This window comes from Heliangelus exortis, chromosome 8, assembly GCF_036169615.1.
Source record: "Heliangelus exortis chromosome 8, bHelExo1.hap1, whole genome shotgun sequence".
Classification (NCBI taxonomy): Eukaryota; Metazoa; Chordata; class Aves; order Apodiformes; family Trochilidae; genus Heliangelus; species Heliangelus exortis.
The window spans coordinates 28,486,313-28,509,740 of NC_092429.1; the positions used below are offsets into that span (position 1 = coordinate 28,486,313).

At 43.5% G+C, this 23,428-nt stretch overlaps 1 protein-coding gene across 3 annotated transcripts in view; it reads right to left on the reverse strand.

Moving 5' to 3' along the window:
* Window positions 1-23,428, reverse strand: part of HMCN1 (hemicentin 1) — a 198,571-nt gene that overhangs the window by 141,452 nt on the left and 33,691 nt on the right. For 2 of the 3 annotated variants that reach the window (XM_071751317.1, XM_071751314.1), the window contains exon 1: window positions 9,083-9,429. The exons of the other annotated variant lie outside the window; for it this stretch is intronic. In XM_071751317.1, the coding sequence (XP_071607418.1) occupies window positions 9,083-9,335 (253 nt within the window). In that variant the 5' untranslated portion in view covers window positions 9,336-9,429. Of the gene's footprint in view, window positions 1-9,082; window positions 9,430-23,428 lie in introns of those variants that run through there. 3 annotated transcript variants of the gene reach the window in all.

A 23,428-nucleotide genomic window follows, 5' to 3' on the forward strand; every position in this document is an offset into this window, starting at 1 on the left:
GCTGGGAAAAAGCAGCAGTGGAAGGAAGCATTGCAGCTCCTCTGAAAACTCTGAAATAAAAGATCACTCCTTTGGATTGCAATTCCAAATGCCCCCAGAGGCTCACGGGGGCACCTCCAAAGAACTGTTTACAATTCTCCCTGTACACACATCCAAGTTCCATTTGGGAGTCCCACTCTGCTCTATACACAGGCTCTGAACAGTTATGCTCTTGATTGATTGATTGGAGCCAATATCCCACACTTACTGCTGCATTACCCAAAGCACATGGGAAAGAAGCCACTGCTCCAGAGCCAACAGATGAGACTTCTAATGGGGATAGCATTGCTGAAAAGAAATTCAACACTTTCCTTTATCTTCCTCTGCATGTGATGGATGCAGCTCATGGCTCGGTGTCTGGGAACATGTCATTTCCAAACATGTATATATTTTACCAGGAATGTCTTGCCAACTAAAATCCGTGGCTGAGTTTGCTTTAGGAAAAAGCCCACAGCTGGAGCAGAGCCAGAGAACTCCACTCAGCATCCCTGTGAAGCAGAGTACCACAGATGCCAAAGAAAATCCAAATGGAAGAGAACATGGGGTAGAGACCAGCAAGTTCACAGCTCCTCAGCCACACAGCCTGTTTATATTTGCAATACACATGAAAAATGTGCAGCACAGCCCCATTTGTGGCTTATCCCCCCCTCCCTGATGATCTGCCTGCTGGCTGCCAGAATTACTCCCTCAGACTTCAGCCTCTGCTGAGCTCCCAGGGTTCAAATCCTGCTGACAGCCTCCAGTAACAACAAATTTGGTCTAACACATGGAGATGAGCTCCATCAGTCAGCATCCACCAACACCCTCCAGAGATCAGTCCTTTATGGAGCTCCCTGCACAAGCTGCCTCTGAGTTTTACACAGTTTTAGCTCAAAATGTCCTACCAGGAGAAGCTCTCCAGCAGAGCTGATGTTCTGGGATGAGCTCAGAACCAGGGGGGCCACCACACCTATTGCCCCATGGGAGTTGGGTTCATCTGAGCACTCAGTATCCATATTGTAAGATGAAAAACAGAACTAAAATAAATCTGAGGTTATTATTTGGGCAGTCAACCCCAGAGCAGGAAAAAGCCAGAAAACAGAAGCCTTCTCACTTGATTTCATAACCTAAGCCCCTCTGATCCTACTTAAAAATGACATTGCAAACTATCCCTATACAAAATCTGAACCTTGGACATACTTCTCCACTGCAGAGCATGAACAGTCAGAACTGAAGGATCTCATCAATCAGATCTGAGCAGTGCACCTAAACCAGGAAATCTAAACCTATGGCAATAGTTATAAAAAACTAATTATCTTCAACAATGTCACTGAGGGGTAAAAGGAATTCTCCAAACACATTCTCCCTGACAATATGTAAAGAAAGCACACAAAGCAGCCATCCTAGAGCACATTTCATCAAATCCATTCTACTTCTACCAAAACTGTTGATTATCAAGATGTGAGCAGATCAAGCAACACCACCAGCCTCTTTCAACAGGGAAATTCTTTCATCATTTGCAAGCTGAAAAACATATGTTTCCAATATTTTCTGTGATGTATGTGTCTCCATCAAAACCAAAGCTCACAGCATATGCCAAAAATCAAATCATTGATTGGAAAACATATATATATATATACATATATACCAACTGGCACCTGAGGGCTTGCTCCAACTGAAGGATTCCTCCTGTCATTCTTTAGGCCACATTCAAAATCCATTAACTAAATGAAATATTTGCTCCTTTTCCAAGCTCCAGCTTCTCCAGACCCTCAACTGACTGAACTGGATCTTCTTTGGTATAAATTCCAAGCAGCCTTCAATACACACACACAAAAAAAGCACAAAGCACAAGTCAGAAAGACTACAGAGACATCCAGCTCCTGTCAATGCAGGGTAAGAGAAACAGCTCTGAGATTCCAAACCAGTTGGGATGGTGGGATGAAGGGCACATAAAAAAACACCAAACCAATATAAACATTTTGCTCTCTATTGGTTGAGGAAGGTTCAAGCACAAGTTGTACCAGCACATGAAGCCCCATCATTACCCCCTGCTCAGGACAAGTATGGTTCACCCTCCTGCAGCTCTGCATCACAGGACACCCAGCTCTCCAAAGGAATATGGACATGGCCCCACACCTCATCTGAACCAAGCTGGACCTCCTGGATGGCAGTGAAGCAACCATTAAGCATCACAGGGTTTCAGTTTCAGCTGCCCTCAGTTCTTTTTCCTTCCATTCTCCCCTGAGAACTCAAGCCTCCCTGTTCACTACTGGTGTTGGCTGTTAATTCCCCACCACAGACTGCTTGTCACAGTTCTCTGCTAGTATTTCCACTTCAGAAGAGCAAGGCTGGCATTTAAAGAGGCAAATATTTTCTTCTTAGACTTCTTCTCAACTTCCTTCTGCACATTTCATTGAAAATTCACCTCCAAATGAACACTAAGCCACAGTTAAGAGTGAGATAAAGATGTATATAATATTTATGCCTCCCTGTTCATTTCATTATTGTGCATTCTCAGAAAATAAATGCTTTCTGCATCAAAGGCTGCATTTGATCTGCATCAAGTATCTATAAATCATTAGAAATTTGACTTGTGGGCATTTAAACCAAACAGCACCAGAAATTTCTCTTTTCTTTCCACACCACAGAACTCCCATGAAGACTTGGAGCCAATGTGGCCACTGTCAGACAATTATTACCATGAATAGGACAGACTTGGCTTCTACACATGTGGAATAACTGCTGGAAGTGACTTATAAATTAAACTGATATTCCCATTTTAAGGAAAGTTGCAGCACTGAAACAGGGAGTTTTGCATTTGGGGAAGAACAACACGATGTCCCAGTATAGGTTGGGGGCTGAGCTGCTGGAGAGCAGTGTAGGTGAAAGAGACCTGGGGGTCCTGGTAGACAAGAAGATGCCCATGAGCCAGCAATGTGCCCTTGTGGCCAAGAAGGCCAATGGCATCCTGGGGTGCATTAGAAAGGGGGTGGTTAGTAGGTCAAGAGAGGTTCTCCTCCCCCTCTATTCTGCATTGGTGAGGCCACACCTGGAGTATTGTGTCCAGTTCTGGGCCCCTCAGTTCAAGAAGGACAGGGAAGTGCTTGAAAGAGTCCAGCACAGAGCTACTGAGATGATTAAGGGAGTGGAACATCTCCCTTATGAGGAAAGGCTGAGGGAGCTGGGTCTCTTTAGTTTGGAGAAAAGGAGACTGAGGGGTGACCTCATCAATGTTTTCAAATATGTAAGGGGTGAGTGTCAGGGAGATGGAGTTAGGCTTTTCTCAGTGGTGACCAGTGATAGGACAAGGGGTAATGGGTGTAAATTGGAGCATAGGAGGTTCAAGTTGAATATCAGAAAAAATTTTTTTACTGTAAGGGTGACGGAGCCCTGGAACAGGCTGCCCAGGGGGGTTGTGGAGTCTCCTTCACTGGAGACATTCAAACCCCACCTGGACACGTTCCTAGGGGATGTACTCTAGGGGGCCCTGCTCTGGCAGGGGGGGTTGGACTAGATGATCTTTCCAGGTCCCTTCCAACCCCTAGGATTCTAGGATTCTATGATTCTAGTGTGTGATGAATTCACACCTACTGCACTGAGAAGTGAACAGGTTTTTCAGATCCATGGAGGAGTAAAGTAATGTAAAGATTCTAAGGCAACTGATAGAAACCTCTCACATTAAAACTGTTGTATTTGGGAGTGAATTTGAAACTCTGGCCCATTACTTCTGCACATCTGATGGCTGAGTTTGTCATGGCCCTGTAAGAGTTACTGCATTTGAGGTACAACATGAGAAGTAGATGTAAACTCCAGAGAACATGTGTACACTGCTACCCACCAAAACAACACCAGTAGTAATTAACACTGGGATGCATGATTAATGAGCTACAGAGCTCTTCAGATAATTGTCACCACTTGGAGCTGGAGATAACAAAGTAAAATAGAACAAGTGGTGGCTACTCTGTAAGTTCAGCAGGCAACAATTTCAAATGTAATATGAAAAATAATTAATATGCAAAGCAGAAGAGATCTTAATTGGTGAGTGGAACCATCACAGCCCTCGTCTTGTCCCACGGGGTTCTAGGTTGGTTTCCTCATCACCATCCACCATGGGGAGGTGGAGAACTGAGTGTGGTCCTTTGTTATCAGCCAGGCTCAAACCACAGGCACTTTGTAGTAGTAGTAACAATAAAGAGGCCATAAGGAAACAGTGTTTCCTGCCAAAATTGTGATGGTGAAATAATACTTGAGCAGTTATAGCAGAAAAGGGCAGGTTTAAGAGTTGTTATGGCCTGTTCTACTTACCATTTGTCTTCAGATATACCAAGACAGCACTGAACAGTCATAAATTTGCATTGTGTCTCCTAAAATGTCAAAGAAGAACTCAAAACTTGGACATGCATGCAACACCTGCTGTCACTGTGGATCTAAAGAAGTCCAAAATCAGCAACACTCAAAAAAAACCTTACAAAACCTTGAATTTTTCAGATAGGATTTTCAGAAATTCCTTAGGCCCCCAAAGATCAGCTGTGACAACTTTAACCTGAGACTGTGTGATGCATCAGTAGAGCTACTGCTCAGGAACAGGGAGATCCAACTTGTTAAACCAGTACAATTTTTTTCCACTTTGGATTTTGGGGCTAATACGAAACCCACTCATGTCTCAAAATAAGACAACTCTCTGAATTAAGTAGAGAGAATAATTTTCTTTCTCTCTGACCTTACTCTTACCAAACAGAGCTGGGGCAACTCTTTTCTTTCTTGCCCATAAAAAGTATGGGATTTTGGTAAGTACAAAAAAAAAAAATACCCAAACAAACAAACAAAACTATCAAAGCTGCAAAAGTCAACATTTTCAGACCTTTTTATAATACCCACTGATCCTGAGCAACCCAGCTGTTGTTATGAGTCTGTTAAATAAAGGAGACCCCAGGTTATAAAATTAAATATAATTATGTGCCTTAACTCCATGACAAAATTAGTCAAAAAAGTGGAGTGGTATCAAGGAGAAAAAAATAATACTGCATTTCTAGTTCTCCTACACATTCACTGTGTGACACTAGGTGGATGATTTAAGTTCACTGCTATTTCCCCATCTGAACAAAGCAGTATTAAGGTTTTCCCTTTCCTCTCTCTTGCCTACCTGGTTTCTAAGAAAAAGGGTCAGGAGATGCTCATTGCAGAGATTTGCAGAGATCCAGAGTATTAACAGGGAAACACCATCCTGTGGAGTAGGAAGCTGGGGTGGTTTTTTTGTAATTAAAATCAATTGCTGGAGTTTGGCTTACAAAACAGTCATTCACACTAAATGAATGCTTAATTAAACCATGCAGAGTCCTAGTTATTACTGCTATAATTCCATGAGCTTTACAGAAAAATACTACGGATTAATTTGTCCTCCCAGGTTGATTTTCCATTCCAAAATCCCTTAATGGCATCAAGAAAAAAAATAGCAAAGGTGGCCACAGATGTTAAAGAAAGACATTCTGAATCTAGTCCCATTTCCCCAGGATACAATGGGAGTTGTAGGAGATCAGGACCCACAACATGGAACCACAAATGCATTTCCTGATTTTAAGCTTTAGCTCCAATTCAAAATTTTCCTGTGTCAACTCTTCTCTTTTTCTTGCCCCCCAGTTTTCCCACTGAACACAAGTGTGGCAAGAGCCCTTTGCCAACAGCCTTTCTGACTACACAACTTCTGTGATCATGTTTAGGCACTGAAAAACTGGAGTGATTCCTGTAATCTGTTCAAAGTGTTGCACATGCTTAGAGATGAGGGGAATCCAAAGCAAAAGGCTTTCTCAAGATGGAGATCTCAGCACACCACCAGATGGTACAGCAGCAGCAGAATGTGAAATCCATTAGAATTTTTTTCTGGGGGCTATAATTCTATGCCAAAAAACTTCAGGCTTGCTACTAAAAATATAGTTTATAATTATTACTGTTCTATCACAGTCTGAGCAAAATACCACTCCAGCAGGCATGGCAGTTGCCTTTTAATCTACATCAGAGGCCAGAATGTGTTGGCACATCACAATGCAGCATTAATAGGAAGCACTTTAGTCCAGTAGGTACAGGAAGCTTCTTAAATAACTCAAATTATATACCTTGTGTGATGTCAAGGACTCTTCCAAGACAGATTCTTGAATGGTTTTGGTAAATACACTCTCCTTGTCAATAACTCTTTATTTATGGCACTTAGAAAGCACTTGAGCTGCTTCACTGATTAGTCCTAAACAAGCAGCACTGCAAAGGGAATGACCAGGGCACTGTTCAGCATGCACTGTGCAACATAAATCAGGAAAACAATGGAGTTAAAAGCCAAATCCCCACCAATTTTCCATTGTAAGGACCAAGCAACAAGGAGCACATCTGCATCAGGATAGCTTTATACAAAGAGATGGTTCTTGGAACTGAGACCCAACTATGTATTGCATTCTCATTTGCCTCATGGACCAGAGTAGCTCACAAAAACATCATAAAGAATTTGTCTGTGAGGCAGCTACAAATAAAGATCTTTTTTTGAAGAATAAAAATCAGTTAAGCAGCCAACCGGACAACTTGAGGGGAATAAAAAAAAAAAAAAAAAAAACAAAACATCTCATGCTCATCAGTTTAGTTTAGCAGTCTTCAGAAAGAACAGGTGATTTAAGGTAAATTGGACACTGTGAAATACAAGCTAAGCAATGGTTTTTTTTGTTAGATTTTTAAAGAAAAGTTAGTTCTCTGTAGATTCAGAAAAGATGTTGAAAAACTTGTCACAACAGTATTTATTGCATTCTCTTTTCCAGTGCCTCGACTTGGTCATCATCAGATATAAGATACCACATTATCAGCATTCTCAACTGCTACAGCCATAAAATTCAAGACACTGTCCTGTGGTGTGTCCTTCTAACTCTAAGAAGGATGTAGAGATATCATTTCCATAAATTAGAATGAACTAGTTTAAAATTCTTCTCCACTTTCAAACAGCTTTATGATCTACCAAGCTATCCATCATACTAAAAATTCAGCCCCTCCTGGCAGTGCAGGGAGGCAGAATTCCCATACAGAGATGTAGCAGGACACACCTATGGATGTTTGCCAGCAGCTCTTCCTCGTGTAGGTCTGCACTGGAATAATTTAGGTTCCAGTTACTCTACTAAATGAAATCTAACATTTTCTAGGGAAGGGGATCACCCACGGAATGAGAGAGAATGGGGGAGGAGGCAAGGGAGCAAGAAGACTGTGAGGGGAAAAAATATGAAGAAAACAGAAGGAGGTGGCAGTGGTTTTGTTGCTAGGGACATATATACAGACCAAGAAGGTACCAGAAAGACACTGGAGAGGCAGGGGAAGCAGGAGGGTCAGGCAGGTGGGAAAGGAATGAAAATAGAAAGTGCACAGAAGAAACACTGAGTGAGGAAGAGAAAAGGCATGGTAGGAAACAGAAAAAAGTGGGTACTGAAACAAAGGGGTTGAAAGTAGCCCATGGTGAAAGCCAAGCATTGGAACTACCAGTGATACAAAAGCTTGAACTTCTTCCTACTGACATTGCACAAGAGCAAGGGACAACCTACCCAAACCTGAAGACTAAAAATGCACCATGCAAGATCAGAGTCTTGCTCTCAGGGTTGGTGTAGATACCAACCAAGCCTTCTGAAAAAGAGAACTATCCACTCTTCTAGTGGATCACTTTGGTGGTGAAAAAGGAAGATGCAGCAACTGTAAATATTGGGAGAAAATAAAAACAAAATACTCCTGACCCATCATAATCATTTTCTCCCCCATCCAAGTAGAAAGAGCTCCAGGAAAAACTACCTGCTTGATCTTCTGAAAGGATATAAAAAGAGTTTAGGCTCTGCATTTGACTGAAGATTTTTCCTTCTTGCTTACATCTGTGGCCAGGTGATTTTTAAGTCCCATATACGTTTGTTCCATAAAATAACAAAAAGGTGAAGAGAGGGAAAAAAGAAAGTGACACCAAAGGTGAAAGCAGTAAGGTACATAATCAGACCCTTTTATCATAGAACATCCTGACAGTACAATGATAGAATCTCTGTTAAAGAAAAAAACCACAACACACCACAGAGAACCTACACATTCTTATAGATAACAAAAAAAAGCCAAACTTCCAAAGATAAGTTTTTCTCTAATTTTCCAACCATTTGGTTTAAGGCATTTAATAACAACAGCAAACACTTCTCTTGTCATCAAACTACAACAGACACCCCTGCTTGCATCTCTGGAAAAACTGAACTTTTATGAACTGACTTCTGCAATATCACATTCTGAAGTATTCCATGGAAATTAAGCGAGAAAAGTAATTTTTCCAACTCCCTAATTTTTTTCTGAAGTTAGTTTTTAGTCTATAGTACAGCACACATCACCAGCCTGGGGCATCCAGTTCCTATTTCCTCTTCAAATAACCCGAAGTTATTTGACAAGAAAAGAGGAAGAAAGTCAGAGAGAAAGAATATGAAGGGAATAGAAAACAGATGCTGAAAAAGAAGAACACACCATCTACAGGGAAGCAAAAGAAAACAAAAAAACAAAACAAAAAAAAAGGTAAAATGAGGGAAAGAAATATGAACCCAAAGCAAAAAACACACCATGGGAAGTTTCTGGATCATTTCAGTGCAGGTTTCTAAATGTAAACAAGGGACAACAAAAGTGGAGGAAGAGTGCAACTGTATTATGTGTGCTCTTAAGTGTATTCCCATAGAAGGGCATCGAAAAAAAAAACTTTAGTAGTAATTTTGTTAACTATACGTGTTCTCTAGTAGAAGAAAGGCTCACTGAAGCCACTTCAGCTCTTAGGAGAATTACCAAGAGGAGTATCTGATCCTCTGAACTACTCCTTGGAGCTCTCAGAGACCGCTTCAGTTTCAGCATGGAGAAGGGGAGGGGGGGGGGTCTGAAAACCTTTCAGGCAATTTACGGCCGCGGGGAGAAGAGTTTCTGTGACAGAAACACTCATGCTCCTGGAAGCGCTGGAAACTCACCCAACGTTTCCCAAAAAGCCAGCCCTGAGCAGGATCCCGGGGCTGTCCCTCCTGGGCATCCCCCCCCCCCCTACCTGGATCGTGGAACGGCACCAAGGCGAAGTTGTAGAGCGGTCTCTTGGGTCTTTTTAGCGACGTTTCCAGGATCTTGGATGCTCCCTCGATAACTTGCACCAGATCGTCGTACATGGAGCCGGTCACATCAAAGACGAACGCCAGGGTGGAAGCTCCCTCCGGCACCGCCTCGCCGCCCAGTTCGGGGGCAACTGGGGAGCACTGGGCGAGCAGGAGCAGCACGGTGCCCAGAGAAGCTCCGCAAAAAGCCATCTTTTTCCCCCAGCAACCCGGGCCGCCCTGAAGGGCACTTCCGAGCGGAGGGACCCGCGCCTGGAGCCCACTCCCCTCAGCTCGGAGGGCAGGAAACGCCGCGGCTTTTGTCTGGGCGCGGCTGCGGCCCCGCTCCGCCTTTCTCACCGGGCAGGGCTGGGGTAGCACCGCCCCGAGAGAGACGGGAGAGCCCCCTCCATGGAGCCGGAGCTGCGGCTTCAGCAGCCGCTGCTGTGAAACCCGCCGACCTGCCCAGGCTCTGCATCCCCTGGGACGATGCCCTCACCTCAGAGCTCCCTCCCGGGTCGGTCCGGACCGGACCGGGCCTCGCACCTGACCGCCTGCTGCCTCCCGGAGGGGGTGAGGTTCGGAGTGGCCCCGTCACACACCTGCCAGGGAGGTGAGGGTGATGTGCTGGCTCTAGCTCATCCCTAGGAAGGGTATTTCTTGGTTTATTGTTATAAACGCATGATACGAGGCTAAAATCTCTCGTGCATCTACTCCTGCCTTGGTCCTCCTCTCAGCTGATGTACATTTCCACAACTATTTGCTGCAGCCCAGGGGATGGACCTCCCGAGGCCTCTTTTAACCTGTTTTCCTCAGCTTCTGTGAAAATATTGTTACACTGGTTATTAAAGTGGGTAGGAAAGACCCCAAACTGGGCTCAGGACCACAGCTCCAGGCACTGACAGTCTCTGATGCAAGAAAAAAAAAATTTAAAATTAATAAAAGAAAGCAGAATGAATAAAAGAAAGCAAGGGGTGGTGGGTTAAACCCTGCTCAGGTGATGGAAGAGATTAAAGATGATATAGTTCAGGGATCCCCAATCTCAGCAGGCATTTAATTACTGATCCTAAGTGGGTGACCCAAGGCCACATGAAAGGACCTGGGGGGGACAGCCAGAAGCAAAACCACAGAATCATTTGGGTTGGAAAAGGTTCTTCTCCCCCTCTACTCTGCCCTGGTGAGACTGCACCTGGGATACAGGATCCAGTTTTGGACTTCCCAATTCGAGAGAGACAGAGATCTACTGGAGAGAGAGTCCAATGGAGAGCTACAAGGATGAGTAAGGAACCTGAACATCTCTCCTATGAAGAAAGACAGAAAGAGCTGGGGCTGTTTAGCCTTGAGAAAAGAAGGCTGAGAGGGGATCTGAGTAATGCCTACAAATATCTGAGGTGTCAAGAGGAAGGGGCCGTTCTCTTTTCAGTAGAGCCCAATAATAGGACAAGAAATAAGAGGCTTAAGCTAGAACACAGGAAGTTCCACCTCAACATGAGGAGAAACTTCTTTCCTGTGTGGATGATGGAGCAGTGGCACAGGCTGCCCAGAGATGTTGTGGAGTCTCCTTCTCTGGAGACTTCCAAACCCCTCCTGGATGCATCCCTGTGTGGCCTGCCCTGGGGGATCCTGCTTTGGGGTTGGAGTAGATGATCTCTAGAAGTCTCTTCTAGCCCCTCACATTAAAAGACCTATTAAAAAGATCACTGAATGATACCCACATTGCTGCAGCTCACCTCAGAGACACTGTCAGAAGCCTCCCTTCCATCAGCTGCACCATCATCTTAACCAGGACATCATCTTAAACACCAAGTGGGAAGGAAATCACATCCTTTGTTTCCAGTGGGATGGATGTGGTGGGTGAGGCACACAGCACTTGATGCAGCTTGGAAAGGCAGAGCACGAAACAGGATTTACCTCATTAGTTTCTCTCCTTATCTTACTAACCTTAAAACTGGTGCTAAAACTGCACTCAAAACCACCATATTGTGACTGGAAAATTAATCGTGGAGAAACATTGCTTATCCTAATCAAGTTATAAGCCTGGAATTGAGTTATAAAAAACAGATGTTTACATTCTTTCTCCCCTTCAGCACTGATGTCATAAGAAGGAAGCACATAACCAGAGCTGTGCAAAGCATTCACAAATGAAACCTCAAACCATGGAAAACTTGCCTCATCTGTAATTCTGCTCGCAGCAAACTCAGACCAGGTTTGTCAAACATGCCCACAAATCTTTTAAGTTGAGATGCATTCAAGCTGGAAAACAGGAATATGTATTTTTAACACTCCAGAGACTGGCAGCACGGGGATTTAAGGATTTTGTTCAGCCATTTATGAGGATGAATTCCTGTCACATTTTTCCTCACAAAGAATGCCATCATGCTCTTTCTGGCTTAAATTATTTCTCATTTAGATGTAAACAAGTTAGACCAAACCAAGGGTCCCTATGAAAAAATAACCCTCTTAGACACACAGTGCTGCAGCTGTAAGAAAAATGTCATTTTATCACAGAACCATAGAATGGTTTGGGTTGGAAGGGACCTTAAAGCTCATCTACTTCCAACCCCCTGCATGAGCAGGGACACCTCCTGCTAGACCAGGTTGCTCAAGGTCTCATCCAACCTGGCCTTGAGCACTTCCAGGGATGGGGCAGCCACAGATTCCTTGGGCAACCTGTGCCAGGGTCTCACCACCCTCAAATTAAAGAATTTCCTCCTAATCTCCAACCTAAATCTCCCCTCTTCCCCATCCAAGTACTGAGCCTTGAGGAACACCACTCCTCACATGTCTCCATTTGGACATGGTCATTGGAAATGTTTCCATTTAATCATGGATTTAAGGTACAATGTAAAGAAAAATCTTAATTTCTTAACAGTGACAACTGATATTTGTTTTGGTTGCCTAACACTTTCCACTATAAAATATCCTTGAACTTTGGAAGCTCTAGCACTATTATTCACAGCAGGTTTTTGAAATTGGTGGTAAGAAAGCACTGCAGCAGGAGGAATTATTGTTTTTTTTAATCCCTCAATGAAATTATTTTCATAGTTTGCCAAAGAATCATCAGTTTAAAAAAAGAAGAGAAAAATACCACTGTTCATTCTGACATGCTCTACCATGAAGTTTTGACAGCATGCCAAAACAATAACTCAGCACAAACACTCCAAGGTCAGGCCCATGCCACTGCCACAGCCCAGTGTAGCAGAAACACCTGGAAATTGTCAGGATGGGGGGGCCAGGGAGGGAAGGGAAGCTGGGCAGGGAATACATCCAGGGGTCTGAAGTCCCACCACCACCCCACACACCCAGATTTGCCTCAGCAGGCTCCCAACTTCATGCTTTCTGATAGTCTCAGCATCCTTTTTTGTATGCACAGATATCACAGCTGTCTTTGACACTTATGTCCTTATTTTGAGCATCTGTAACATCACCTTGACATTCTTTCCATGCGTGTTTTGGGGCTGGAATTTGACATTTTGATTGTGCAATTTGGTAGCACAGAAGAGTTCAACAGATGTGGATTTGATTGTCTAATTCCTTCTTGCCACACTCTGGCTCTCTGAGTGTGAGGAAAGTGTCACCTGTCTGGGCTGTTTATCCTGGACAGGTCTGAATTGTTAGATAAGGTGGAGTAAAGAGTAAAGTCATTTAACTTCCCTTTTCCTAGCTTGTCTCCAATATAAAAAAGCATAAAGTGTGTGGGGAAAATATATCAGTTTAGAAGACTGGGAAGGAAATAAAGTACTTTTTGCCTTTGGGCTTGTGTCTGCATCTGCTTCATTTCATCATTTGAAGCTTAAAATTATTGCTGTCCAAAGGCTGCTAATGAAAAGAGAGCTCCAGTTTCAGCCTTGTTCACAGTAAACAAGCAGGCACTGCAAAAACAGAAGTTTCCATCTGAAGAGGAAATCAAAATGATTGTTTTGAAAGCTGATGTTACCACTGCTGCTACCAAATGCCTTCTCCTCCTGGGATTCCAGGGACCACTCTCAGCAGGCTGCATCTACCAGAGCTTTTTCTCACAACACCTCTGTTCTGGTCAGGAAGTTCTGCACGTATGCCAGATACTCTGAACTGCTTTGTCACAGACATCTGACAGTATTTTTTTCCATCAGAACTCCATAAGCATTTAAAGCTTTTATTCCCACTCCTCCTCAAAGTCTCATCACTCCTTTTTATTTTGTTTGAACTCGGTTAATTGTAGTGGAAAAGGAGGGAATCATTGCTGTTTGTTTTGGGCATCTGGCTTTGGCTCTCTCTGTGAGAACTGCATGGATTGTATTTAAGATCTCACCAGTTCACAGACAGAGTGGGGTTTTTTTCACTGGTCTTTAATCCTGTCTTTGTATTTCATGCATGTAGACACTCTAGTCCTGCCTAGGAGAGGTACAATTTTATATTTATCAAAACCATTCACTACTCTAAAACCAAAAATAACATTTTTAGGTCTCAAATTCTGTGCTTTGAAGCAGCGTGCAGGCAGAATCTATGTTTGGGGAAAGGTGGGGTTAAAATGCCATCCTGGCAGAGGAATGCTACAAGAGGAATTAGCAGGTATGCTGAGGAGCCTGCAGCCAGGTAAGGCAGCTCCCTACAGCTGCAACTAACAGACCCCCAGGGAAAGACCAATGAACAGAAAACAGAAAGGACTGATAGATTATTTGTGGCAAAATCTTCACATTTCATTTGCAAAGAGCATAAAAAGATCAGCACTACTTTGGGGGTCAGATTTTGTCATGTGAATACCATTATATGATGAGGGTTGAGACTCCAGTGATAAGTAAACAGTGACATTTTTTTTCTAGGCAGTGACTTCTATTTTTTCAGCTGTGCAACTGGTCTCACATTTACAGGGGTTGCTTTTAGTGCTCCACTTGGCTTCCCTCTCACTTGCTGTGACCACAGCATTCTGCCTGACAGAATCAGTCTGCCACCAACTACATTTGTCCTTATTTGCCATGTCTTTTGTTGGCATTTCCTTGACTAAAAAGAACCCATACTCACCACCAGTTCTGGGTTTTAACTGCAGCTCAAATATTGCCAGTTTTAGAGATGCCTACACCAGGTCTGAACAGCTACAAAGAGATGTGCTTCTTTTTAATCTGTACCAGAGTGCTGTTTAAAAATATTAGAATATTTAAATACTTAAATATATTAGCTATTTTTATATATATTAGCTATATTTATATAAATATAAATATTTAAAAATATTAGCTAATGAGCAAGCTAATGTATTTCCTTATGAAAACAATGGCAATAGTACCATACACTGAAAGCAAAAGAAGAACCACACCATGAGGGTTTTATCTTTCAGGCTCAGCTTCAGGAAGATCCAGAAATCCTCTACTTGAATTTGTAAATTTGCACACAATCAGGAGATGCTGACTCTCCACAACTCAGGATAACTTCACCCACAGCCATGTATTCATGCAGACCTGACCTGTGGCCAAATGCTACAGACAGTGCATAAGGCAGTGTGGGCTCCATCACACCAAAAATTTAAATAATTCCACTGACCACAGGTGTCCCCATCCTGCCCAAGCACCCCTAAGTTCCTTTCCCAGTCCAGGGAGATCAGGGTAACAACAGTGAGGGGTAGCTCAGCCTTAATTTATTGATAATAAAGGGTGTGAGAGGTGCCCAGTTCAAACAGGGACATCTCTGCAGCAGTTCCCTACATCTATCCTGGGGGTGATGAATGCCACCTGTGTGACTGTGTGTGACTCCCCTGTTTAACCTCCAGGTCATGTTGCTTCTGCATTTTCATCTTTTCAGTCAGGATTTTAGAAAGAATACCAGTATTGAAGGTCCATTTTGAAACAACTTCTCCAACACCATAATAAAATTCCACCAAGAATGTTTCCCTGCAACTACAAGAAAAAGCTTACCCAGATCAGAGATGTGCAGCACAATACAGGTGTCCTGTATCAGTTAAAGAGAATTACCAAGTCCCCCACTTGATTCCACCAAGATACACCCTTTATGTACATTTAATTGCACTCCTAGCCTTCCATCAAGTGGCACATACAGAGAAGGAGGTGTAGAGATGCAACAAAAAGGATAAGATCATGTTACAACACGTTCACTGCTTTCACCACTTAATTGCCTGTTGGATACAAGGATTTTTCCAAAACTTCTTCAGTGCTATTTTAATGGTAGTCTAAAAATTTCATCACTGCCAATGATTCTATTCTGAGGGTTTCCAGATATTCTGTAGGCCATGTCAGGATTTTCAGTGGAGTTTAGAGACAATTAGGCAACCACACTGGCTTCTGAAAATAATTGGAAGCTCAGGTTGAGCTTCAAGAACACTACCTCCCTCTTCTGGTATGCCAGACCAAAATGTTTTGAAAATTGGTTACAAAGTAAAGTATGGATTTTTACTAGTATTTTTAATAAAACTAGATAATAAAATATTATTTTCTCACACTTCAGGTTGAAAATAATCTTAAGATATAACCAGATTTTCACCAAAACATTCATGGACCCCACCCCTTTCTGCAAATATTTTGTACATAATATTTACAGTGGTCCATTATACAGGAACAGTTTTCCTGCAATTAAGTTTAGTAGCACAGAGAAATTCTAGTGATATAAAAATTCAAAAAGCAAGGATACTTTCTGAAATTTGGGAAGGAAAAAAAAAAAGATTTTTTCAGTGCATAATTTTCAAAACTGGCCCAATGATACATTTGTTTAATTAATTTGACCAGAGAAAATCTAGCATTTGTTATTAGTTTTATCCAAATACTTTTGATATGGGGTTTTCTTTGTTTGTTTGTGGTTTGTTTATTTGTTTGTTTTTTACTTTTGAAACTGAAAATCTGGCAGTGTTTCCTGGCTGATGCCAATAATAAGACCCTGAAAGAAGAGTAAAAATTTCTTCAATTATTATAATTGTCTGTTGCCACTTCTGGCAACACAATTCAGCTTGTTTTGGAGTCAATTATAGGTACTCAAATAATAGATAACATCAAAAAGCATCCTATTCCTTCCATACCAGACACTACCCTCTGGAATGCAGCCAGAAGATTTGCAGCCCATCAGCTTAATTACTGCACCTCATGCCTTGGAATGAACACTTCTATTTTTAATGTCTCAGGAGGAGCTGGTTAGGGAAGCATCATATTAATGCTTCCTGACAGAAAGGACTTCCCTTTAGCAGAGCTGTCCTAGGAGTGTATTGCAATAAAGCTGTATTAAAGGAGATCTAGACTGCCTTGAGAATAGAATCATGGAATCATAGAATGGGCTGGGTTGGAAGGGACCTCAGAGCTCATCAAGTCCAACCCTTGATCCACTCCCACTGTAGTTCCCAGCCCATGGCACTGAGTGCCACATCCAGGCTCTTTTGAAATATCTCCAGGGATGGAGAATCCACCCCTTCCCTGGGCAGCCCATTCCAATGCCTGATCACCCTCTCCCTAAAGAAATTCTTTCTCATGTCCAACCTAAACCTCCCCTGGCACAACTTGAGACCTCTTGTGCCCTCTTGTCTTGCTGAGAGTTGCCTGGGAAAAGAGCCCAACCCCCCCCTGGCTCCAACCTCCTTTCAGGGAGTTGTAGAGAGTGATGAGGTCTCCCCTGAGCCTCCTCTTCTCCAGCCTCAACACCCCCAGCTCCCTCAGCCTCTCCTCATAGGATCTGTGCTCCAGTCCCTTCCCCAGCCCAGTTGCCTCCTTTGGACCTGCTCCAGCACCTCAATCTCCTTCCTGAGCTGAGGGGCCCAGAACTGGACACAGGACTCAAGCTGTGGCCTCCCCAGGGCTGAGCACAGGGGCAGAATCCCTTCCCTGGACCTGCTGGCCACGCTCTTCCTGAGCCAGCCCAGGATGCCATTGGCCTTCTTGGCCACCTGGGCACACTGCTGGCTCATGTTCAGCTTCCTGGCAATCCAGACTCCCAGGTCCCTCTCTGTCTGGCTGCTCTCAGCCACTCTGTGCCCAGCCTGGAGCTCCCCATGGGGTTCTTGTGGCCAAAGTGCAGGACCCGGCACTTGGCCGTGTTGAACCTCATCCCGTTGGGATCAGCCCAACTCTCCAGTCTGTCCAGGTCCCTCTGCAGAGCCCTCCTGCCTTCCAGCTGATCCACACTCCCCCCAGCTTAGTGTCATCTGTGAATTTGCTGATGATGGACTCAATCCCCTAAAAAAACCAGGAAATCAAACTACTCCCTTCAACAACAAGCTTGGGTGTTCGTTCCATTTGGATAAAAATAAGAAAATAAACCTTTAGTTCTCCAGAATTACATGTTTTGCTCCTTTGAAGCCTGTCAAAAATGTATTTTGTTTCAAAACAAACCTAAGCCCAGGTTTTGGGCACCTGCCTATACAGGCTAAGCCCATGATGAAAACTACATGGCACTTCTCCCATTACCTGTCCTCATCCCCAGGAAAGTGCTACAGGAATGAGCTCACAGTTCTGGTCTCAATATTTCATGTGTGTGTAGACTTGGCTGATTTAAATGTCTCTCACATTATTAAATACCTTCCTTTGAATTTCTTCAGCAAGAGAGCCCTAAATATTGTCAGCCATGTGATGTCTGTTTCCCTGGCACCTGAAGAAACCAAGGGCACCCAATTTATAGGCTCATCATTTTGGAGTGACTTTTTTCAGCCTCCAGTTTCAGTTTTTACATTTAAGCCCATAAAGACCAAGGCATCCTTTAAAATCCTGCCAGACTGTAAGTTAGCACCTCTCCAGTGGTTACCAAGTTTAACTTTCCAAGACCTCTAAGTAGCTGGAGAGCCAGTTTTATTACCAAGATGGTTTTTGTTCTCCACAGTCACACTCTCCTTGGCATAATGGAGATGTTCTCACAACTTGGAATGTTTTTCACAGAATATTTTTCACCAGACCCTGCTGCTCCTTCCACTGGGAAATGGGAGACTTCTGTCAGGCAGATCACTTTTTCTAGGGATGAGGTTAAAGGGATGAGATAAATAAGAGTGGACTCGAGCTCTTAGTCAAAGCAAGAATATAAAACTTTTCATAGGAGAGAAGGATAAAAAAGACTTTCCCTTATAAAATACAGTTGTGATATCCATGCACACATTACATACTCTGGCTAATTCCTCATTTATCATGGCAGTTTCCTGGCAGTTTCCATTACAACCCTGTTTTCAGGACTCCATTGTTTTGTTAGACTCATGGTCTGGCCTGAATTTTCCAGATAAAACATCTGCTTTGAGGTAATTTTGTTCTTGATTAACCAGAAGAACTCAGTTGTTCCCAAGAGCACTCACTGCCCCAGATAAGACCTTTCCTGAATGGATCTGAAAAGTCGACCTGAGCAGAGCACAAGGGAGGGAAACAAATGGTGCCAAAGGGATGATCCATCAGTGCCAGACAGAACCCAGCCTCCAGGGGCAGCCCAAATGGACCAGTACCTCTGACCATGCTGCTCTTTGGTCACTGAGGAAGGCAGAGCCAGCCAAGACCCCAGCCCATGCTCCACAGAAAGGGCCTCTGAGATCAGTGGTGGGTCTGGGTGCTGTGAGCATAATCCAGAATTCAGCAGTATCTCCAAGGATACAACCCTGGATCCTGACCTCCTGGAGTCAGCTGGACAACCTGAGCCATCAGGTCCCTGTTATTAGGAGCTCCTTGGTGAAAACCAAATTGCTTGAGTCAGGCTAAAAAGTTCAAGGTTAGTATTCCTTACAAAGCTCTGTATTTCCCACTACTCCAGTCCCTCCAATTACAAATGTCTTTGCCACTCAGAAATGTGACTCAGGTTTTCTCTTATTTGGGCACCATGAGAATTATTTGTTGAAGGAAAAAAGGCCCAAGTGAGGTACAGCCCTCAGCTGTAAAAGTTGGAGACCACAAGCCCCAGGTTCCCCTGCACTCACCACTCTTCCTGATCTGCATCATTTTAACTCTCAGTTCTTCAAGCACTACAAATCCCACTCAGCACCTCTGCAAAGTAAGTTTAGTACTTTGTGTGTAGCTGGGGTGCTACCATGCATACACACAGCTGTCCTTAGGACATTTGTGCTGTTTCAGCATGCAAGTGTCTTTTAATGCAAATTCTCTGACTCATTAAGGATCACACTGTATTATTTAGTAGCCACCTCATGGTTTAGCATTCTGTAGACTTCTCTCCCATGCACAACTATAGAAGAATCTCACATTCTTCCCATGAAACACAGCTGTTTGGACAGGCCAGGATAGAAAAGATAGGATGGCATAACCATATAACCATAGAATGGGCTGGGTTGGAAGGGACCTCAGAACTCACCAAGTCCAACCCTTGATCCACTCCCACTGCAGTTCCCAGCCCATGGCACTGAGTGCCACATCCAGGCTCTTTTGAAATATCTCCAGGGATGGAGAATCCACCCCTTCCCTGGGCAGCCCATTCCAATGCCTGATCACCCTCTCCCTAAAGAAATTCTTTCTAATGTCCAACCTAAACCTCCCCTGGCACAACTTGAAACCTCTTGTGCCCTCTTGTCTTGCTGAGAGTTGCCTGGGAAAAGAGCCCAACCCCCCCCTGGCTCCAACCTCCTTTCAGGATGTCCTATGCTTAGTGGCTAAACATGTAACTGTAAAAAATGTTAGGATGAGAAAGAGATTTTTCTGTTTGCTTTCTTTTTGCCACTCCAGAGATAAGGATGCTCATACTGTGCACCTGTTACTCCCTCCCTTCCTTTTAGGAAGGATTCAAGGAGGAACAATATGGTATTTCCAAAGTAAAAACTAAAACAATGGACCTGGTTTGCCATATAAAGTTCCAGTTGAATGAAAAACTGCAAAGCTGTCAAGCTCAATATTTGGTTTTTACCCATAGCCACCCACTCAGCTGCTGTGACATGTGGGATCCAGGTTACTCCAGAGCTGTCAGCCAACTCTTCTTCTCTCTATTGCTGCTGCTCTCCACACACTCTACCATGTCCTGCATCTGATCAGAACTGAACTCTCATCCTGGTACCCTTAAACAGGTATCCCTAAACTGGTACCCTTAAACTGGTACCCTTAAACATGGTATCATGGCTCCAGCCTAACTAAAAGCAGGAGTTATCTGAAAATTTATGTCAGCAAGATTTCCAACTCATTTGCTGAGACTGGAGAAAATCTGCAGCAGGTCAGCACAGCCCTTGAGGGCTTTTCAGCTTTACCTTACAAAAAACACACTGAAGCCAACAAGTTTGTCTGCAGCTAAAATGACTCTAAAATGAGGCCCCATGTGGACCTCCTCAGGCTGGTGCAGCATGGCAGAACTCCCAGGAACCAGCTGTGTAGAGGTGAAACCAGTTAGAAGCAGCAGAGGTGACTGTTTTGTAGTCACTGGGTGCCACCAGGGCACAGGAATGGTTGCTGTCACCAGTTCAGGACCTCAGCATCACATTAGATTTGGCAGTGCCACATCACAGGCTCAGCTTCTCTCAGAAAGCCTGAGCTGCAAGAGAGAAATTTGGATTGAAGCCAAACCACAGGGGCACATGAGACAAGCAAGTCCATTCTACTTCAGCTCAGTAGAGCATCAAGTGACACTTTGCTCATTGCCTGTGGTTTGTCTCTGGGCCAAAAAAGTGAGCTGCATATTTTCCTTACTTTGTGGAAGTTGATGACAAGGCCTTTCTGAAGAACCCCAGCAGCTCTTTATAAGTTTATATCCTGAATAACTAACATAAGCTGAGCTGGGAGAACTCATTGTTCCTGAAACTGCAGCTGCTGGCCTAGACTCAGAAAGACAAATTTCTGAGTTTCTGTAAGAAAATGATCATGATGATACTTAAAAACAAATTCCTGTTTGACTGCTCCATTCTGTTATTTCTCAAGCCAGATTTACCTGTCTTGCAGTTCCTGGATGTAGGAGTCTAAAAGCCAGAGGTTGTCTGTTAAGTAGAAAGGTGTCAGAAATAACATTGATTCCAGTTAAATCACCAGCAGGGAGGGGATTCTCCCCCTCTGCTCTGCTCTTTTGAGACTCCACCCAGTGCTGGGTCCAGTTCTGGGTTCCCAAAGATGGAGATGTTGGAGAGAGTCCAGAGGATCATAAAGATGGAGATTCTCAACTCTGGAGAAAGGCTGAGAGAGTTGGGATTGTTCAGCCTGGAGAAGGCTTCAGGGAGACCTTAGAGCAGCCTTCCAGTACTTGAAGGGGCTACAGGAGAGCTGGGGAGGGGTTTTTTTACAAGGGCATGGAGTGATGAGACAATGGGGGATGACTTCAAACTGGAAGATGGGAGATTTAGGTTAAACTTTATGAAGAAATTCTTCACTATGAGGGTGGTGAGACACTGGCCTGGGTTGCCCAGAGAAGCTGTGGCTGCTCCATCCCTGAAAGTGTTCAGTCCAGGTTGGATGGGGCTTGGAGGAACCTGATCTAGAGGGAGGTGTCCCTGCCCATGCAGGAAGGGTTGGAACTGGATGAGCTTTAAGGTCCCTTCCAAGTGAAACCAGTCTGTGATTCTATAGCATCCCCTGGTCTACAACAAAGTAGCATTTGCATAAACCCAAAGGCAGGACTCCAGTATTAAGGTCTTGTATTTCTCTGCTCACTGAAATGGAAACAGTGGGTAAAGAATGTGCTGTGACTGTCTTTGATCCAGGGTAATTTTGCCAGAGAATTGAGGTTTGGGAAGAAAAAGGGGGTTATCTGTACAAAAATAGAAGTCAGATTAATTTCTAAATTGTTTACATTCTCTCTGAATTTCTCCAGAAGGGTAATATTGAAACAAAGAATATAATCTGCTGAAGGTTCAGGTGGATGGGATCAAGAACTGACCCACAGTTTATTTTTAATTAATATAAATAATTACAGAATTTAGACTTCTCACATTCTTTTCAAACTGTCTTGGCAAAGAAAGAATATATTTTTTTGATGAAGCTAAATCTAGTTAGAGTCTTGATGAAGCTTGTGGTTTATTTTTTTTGAAGCTTGTGGTTTATTTTTTGTATGCAAGAAAATGCATTCAAGATGCAGCTACTCATGTGATCAGGGTACCTTGGGACTTTCAAAGATGAATTGTACTTTACTTTTTAAACAAAGCTCTCTTTGCAAAGTATATTCAAAGACTTTATTAAGTGGGCAGCTAGAATCAGTACAAATCCCAGCAGCACACCAGCTCTCATGATCAAACACAACTATTTCAAACACAGCTGTGTGCAGCCCTGTGCTGATAATCAGTTCATATTTCTTCAGGGACAGGGGCCAGAGATGTAGGAGGTGAGAATGAAAGGACAGGTTCTGCTTAAAAGGGTGGCCTGAAGCATGTGCTTGTCTCTCTCTTGGAAAAAGCACATTTCAGAGACAGCAGAGTTGCTTCAGAAGGTCAGGCTGTGGTGAGGAAGCAGAGATTCAGATTGCCATGAAATGTATCAGTAAAGCTCCAGCTGAACTCATTCCCTTCCTGTTCTCTGAAGAATACACACATGGATCACCACCACCAGGATGTTTGGACACAGCATTCTCTGAGTAGCTCTAAGCCACCATCCTGGAAACAACCCTTGTGTTTCAGTGTCCTCTCGGTAGGAGTCTGTGTCTCAGTAGCAGCAACAAAATACAATGGTTGGCTGCTCCAAACCAGCAGTGTATTGATTAGAAATATATTTAGCTATCTCAGTGACAAGTTCTGTGTAGATGGCTTCTCCTTTTCTGCATAGTTTTTCACTCAGGATCCACTCAGCAAAACTGCTGTACCAGTGGTGTTGCACACAGCTTATGTATTGTCCTTTACTGGATCCCAAATATGCTCTCACACAGCTTTTCTGCTGGGCAGCTCTACAAGTTACTTCCAGGATCTTTTCTTGTTGCAAATCATCCTGGAACTAAGGGCTTGCAGACCTCATTACACCTCAGTTACTCTCTATTATTTAAGGTAATTACTGTGTCTCAATAGCAGCAACAAAACACAATGGTTGGCTGCTCCAAACCAGCAGTGTATTGATTAGAAATAGATTTAGCTATCTCAGTGACAGGTTCTGTGTAGATGGCTTCTCATTTTCTGCATAGTTTCTCACTCAGGATCCACTCAGCAAAACTGCTGTATCACTGGTGTTGCACACAGCTTATGTATTGTCCCTTACTGGATCCCAAATATGCTCACACACAGCTTTTCTGCTGGGCAGCTCTACAAGTTACTTCCAGGATCTTTTCTTTTTGCAAATCATCCTCGAACTAAGGGCTTGCAGACCTCATTACACCTCAGTTACTCTCTATTATTTAAGGTAATTACTGTGTCTCAGTAGCAGCAACAAAACACAATGGTTGGTTGCTCCAAACCAGCAGTGTATTGATTAGAAATAGATTTAGCTATCTCAGTGACAGGTTCTGTGTGAATGGCTTCTCATTTTCTGCAT